General features: G+C 38.5%; 1 protein-coding gene across 1 annotated transcript; it reads left to right on the top strand.

The window, feature by feature from the left end:
• Positions 1-1,187: 1,187 nt before the first annotated feature.
• LOC307057091 (heterogeneous nuclear ribonucleoproteins A2/B1-like) lies at positions 1,188-2,628 on the top strand (the record flags this gene model as incomplete). The annotated part of the gene is made up of 1 exon (XM_079710122.1): positions 1,188-2,628. One exon carries the CDS (start codon positions 1,188-1,190, stop codon positions 2,091-2,093), a length of 906 nt encoding a protein of 301 aa, XP_079566248.1. The 3' UTR covers positions 2,094-2,628.
• Between the last annotated feature and the right edge of the window lie 2,258 nt (positions 2,629-4,886).

Here is a 4,886-nt window from a genome sequence, read left to right on the forward strand (position 1 = left end):
GATGCAAAATACAGAAGTTGTTACAAAAACTTTATGTACTTACTTCATATAATATTAATTTCCACTATTCTGTTTTAAATGGTGCTTTTAAAAAAGAATCAGAAATCAGTGAAGGTCTTCTCAATGGTGAAAAACTAAAAAAGCATTTTCTCTAAGATCAGGAACAAGACAAGGATGCCCACTCTCGCAGCTATTATTCAACATAGTTTTGGAAGTCCTAGCCACGGCAATCAGAGAAGAAAAAGAAACAAAATGAATCCAAATTGGAAAAGAAGAATTTTTGCAGATGACATGATACTATACATAGGGAATCCTAAAGATGCCACCAGAAAACTAGTAGAGCTAATCAATGAATTTGGTAAAGCTGCAGGATACAAAATTAATGCACAGAAATCTCTTGCATTCCTATACACTAACAATGAAAGGTCAGAAAGAGAAATTAAGGAAACAATCCCATCCACCATTGCAACAAAAAGAATAAAATACCAAGGAATAAAACTACCTAAAGAGGTAAAAGACCTGTACTCAGAAATCTATAAGACACTGATGAAAGAAATTAAAGATGATACCAACAGATGGAGAGATGTACCATGTTCTTGGATTGGAAGAATCAATATTGTGAAAATGACTATACTGCCCAAAGCAATCTACAGATTCAATGCAACCCCTATCAAATTACCAGTGGCATTTTTTACAGAATTAGAACAAAAAATCTTAAAATTTGTATGGAGACACAAAAGACCCTGAATAGCCAAAGCAGTCTTGAGGGAAAAAAACAGAGCAGAAGGAATCAGACTCCCTTACTTCAGACTATACTACAAAGCTACAGTAATAAAGACAGTATGGTACTGGCACAAAAACAGAAATATAGAACAATGGAACAGGATAGAAAGCCCAGAAATAAACTCATGCACCTATGGTCAACTAATCTGTGACAAAGGATGCAAGAATATACAATGGAGAAAAGACATTCTCTTCAATAAGTGGTGCTGGGAAACCTGGACAGCTACATGTCAAAAAATGAAATTAGAATATTCCCTGAGTGGAGGTTCTCCTAGCAGTGTTGTTTCTCGACCAGCGGCAGTTCTCACTACAGCACCAGGACGAGTCCGGTTCGTGTTCGTCCGCGGAGATCTCTCTCATCTCGCTTGGCTGCGGGAAATCGGGTTGAAGTGACTGAGTCCGCGATGGAGAGAGAAAAGGAACAATTCCGTAAACTCTTTATTGGTGGCTTGAGCTTTGAAACTACAGAAGAAAGTTTGAGGAACTACTACGAGCAATGGGGAAAACTTACAGATTGTGTGGTAATGAGTGATCCTGCAAGCAAAAGATCAAGAGGATTTGGTTTTGTAACTTTTTCATCCATGGCTGAGGTTGATGCTGCCATGGCTGCAAGACCTCATTCAATTGATGGGAGAGTGGTTGAGCCAAAACGTGCTGTTGCAAGAGAGGAATCTGGAAAGCCAGGGGCTCATGTAACTGTGAAGAAGCTGTTTGTAGGTGGAATTAAAGAAGATACTGAGGAACATCATCTTAGAGATTACTTTGAGGAATATGGAAAAATTGATACCATTGAGATAATTACCGATAGGCAGTCTGGAAAGAAAAGAGGCTTTGGGTTTGTTACTTTTGATGACCATGATCCTGTGGATAAGATTGTGTTGCAGAAATACCATACTATCAATGGTCATAATGCAGAACTAAGGAAGGCTTTATCTAGACAAGAAATTCAGGAAGTCCAAAGTTCTAGAAGTGGAAGAGGAGGCAACTTTGGTTTTGGAGATTCTCGTGGTGGTGGTGGAAATTTCGGACCAGGACCAGGAAGTAACTTCAGAGGAGGATCTGATGGATATGGAAGTGGTCGTGGATTTGGGGATGGCTATAATGGGTATGGAGGGGGACCTGGAGGAAATTATGGAAGTGGAAATTATAATGATTTTGGAAATTATAACCAGCAACCTTCTAACTACGGTCCAATGAAGAGTGGAAACTTTGGTGGTAGCAGAAACATGGGAGGACCATATGGTGGAGGAAACTATGGTCCAGGAGGCAGTGGAGGAAGTGGGGGTTATGGAGGGAGAAGCCGATATTGAGCTTCTTCCTATTTACCATGGGCTTCACTGTATAAATAGGAGAGGATGAGAGCCCAGAGGTAACAGAACAGCTTCAGGTTATCAAAATAACAATGTTAAGGAAACTCTTATCTCAGTCATGCATAAATATGCAGTGATATGGCAGAAGACACCAGAGCAGATGCAGAGAGCCGTTTTGTGAATGGATTGGATTATTTAATAACATTACCTTACTGTGGAGGAAGGATTGTAAAAAAAAAAAAAAAAAATGCCTTTGAGACAGTTTCTTAGCTTTTTAATTGTTTCTTTCTAGTGGTCTTTGTAAGAGTGTAGAAGCATTCCTTCTTTGATAATGTTAAATTTGTAAGTTTCAGGTGACATGTGAAACCTTTTTTAAGATTTTTCTCAAAGTTTTGAAAAGCTATTAGCCAGGATCATGGTGTAATAAGACTTAACGTTTTTCCTTTAAAAAAAATTTAAGTGCGTGTGTAGAGTTAAGGAGCTGTTGTACATTTATGATTTAATAAAATAGTTCTAAAGGAAAAAAAAAAAAGAATATTCCCTAACACCATATACAAAAATAAAGTCAGAACGGATTAGAAGCCTAAATGTAAGACCGGACACTCTAAAACTCTTAGAGGAAACCATAGGCAGAACACTTTAAGACATAAATCACAGCAAGATCAAGATTTTTTGACCCACCTCCTAGAGTAATGAAAGTAAAAACAAAAATAAACAAATGGGACCTAATGAAACTTAAAAGCTTTTGCAAAGCAAAGGAAACTACAAACAAGACGAAAAGACAACCCTCAGAATGGGAGAAAATATTTGCGAAAGAATCAAAGGCAAAGGATTAATCTCCAAAATATATGAACAGCTCATGCAGCTCAATATTAAAAAAACAAACAACCCAATCAAAAAGTGGGCAGGGCTTCCCTGGTGGCGCAGTGGTTGGGAGTCTGCCTGCCAATGCAGGGGACACAGGTTCATGCCCCGGTCCAGGAGGATCTCACATGCCGCGGAGCGGCTGGGCCCGTGAGCCACGGCCACTGAGCCTGCACGTCCAGAGCCTGTGCTCCACAACGGGAGAGGTCACAACAGTGAGAGGCCTGCGTACCGCAAAAAAAAAGTCAAATAATAGTATAAAAGCAGGCACTGGGCTTCCCTGGTGGCGCAGTGGTTGAGAGTCTGCCTGCTGATGCAGGAGACGCAGGTTTGTGCCCTGGTCCGGGAAGATCCCACATGCCGCGGAGTGGCTAGGCCCGTGAGCCATGGCCGCCTAGCCTGCGCATCCGGAGCCTGTGCTCCGCAACGGGAAAGGCTGCAACAGTGAGAGGCCCGCGTACCGCAAAAAAAAAAAAAAAAAACGCATTCACTGCATTTAATCAATAATGGGACCAAGAGAGTTTTGTGTACTAAGAGCATGTAGAAAGAAGGAATTATATCCTATTAGTATAAAAGAAGAGCTGAGCTTTCCTCCACACAGCCAAAACCAGTTCAGATTCATTGAAAATGACCTTGACCTTGTTGAACACATGAATGTTTCGCACAAGAAAAGAAAAATCCATAGTCCACCTATACAAACACCTGTCCATTCATTAAAAGAAACAAACAAAATAGGAACATATTTTGATATGATTCCATAAAGAATGATCCCTTGTGCTAGCCTGTCATGTAGCCATTTCTGTATGTGATGTATAAAAACATTAAGGATTCTGTACTAACTACGGGGTGCTTACTTTCCTTCAACGATAATTGTCTTAATGCCTGTTTTAATCATTATTAACTGCTAGCAATAACATGCTTTTAATTATGTTTTAAACGAGTCATTTATTAGGCTGTTTTGGGAAGCAAATTAGTCAAAAGGAGCTGTTAATCAAAAATGTGTTACTGGCACAAAATAAATGTTCATTTAAGGAGCCATTTGAAATAAACCTGGCTCATTGCCTCTAACAACCTGCAAGGACACCAGGGCCTCCCGAGGATAACTCCTTCAGTACTTGCCAGGATACGCCTTGCTGCTCAGAAGTTATAAGGAGAAACATTAAGCAGTTTAGGTCATTCATCAGCTAACTTTTACTACTGTACTCAAGAAAATGAGCCTCCTAGGAACTTCACAGCAGATCTATTCTTTCATTAGCTAAGTAATATTGAGAGAGATGTTCCTGTCACTGAGAATGGAGAAATCTATTACACTGAATTTTAGTGGCATCCCTTTTGTCTATGAGCTGTCTTTGCAAATTCCAAGGTATTTAGGCTGAAAAACTGGCATAATTATCTCTGAACATTTTTCGTATATATTCATTCCCTTTTATTGAATGATCTCTGGCTGGAATGTACCACTGGGCAAGATTATATATTTTATGTTACACTCCAGCCTTAGGACCGGGCTTTCTCACTATTATCCTCTATTAGCAAGATGCAAATTGAAATACACCTTTGGAAAATATCTCAGAGCAATTGTTTTGATGATTTAATTCCTCAATTTTAAAATAACTTAAAACTATGTATTGTTAACTAGACTTTTTGTGAGGATCATTTTGCAATGTATACAAATATCAAATTATTATGCTATACACCTGAAACTAATATAATGTTATATGTCAATTATACCTCAATAAAAACTATTTGAAAAAATATTCCATTTGCACTGAAAACAATTTTAATGTCTATGTATATTCATTTGTTGGCTAGTCTACTTGCCCTTAGGATTTTCGTTTACAATTTACTATTCTTTTCTATCTTTCATGTTTGAAGACTAAGACTACTAAAAATTAGATGTTCTTCAGTAAATATTTTTCCACCATATCCTAA

The sequence above is a fragment of the Hyperoodon ampullatus genome (assembly GCF_949752795.1).
Source record: "Hyperoodon ampullatus genome assembly, chromosome: 8".
Classification (NCBI taxonomy): Eukaryota; Metazoa; Chordata; class Mammalia; order Artiodactyla; family Ziphiidae; genus Hyperoodon; species Hyperoodon ampullatus.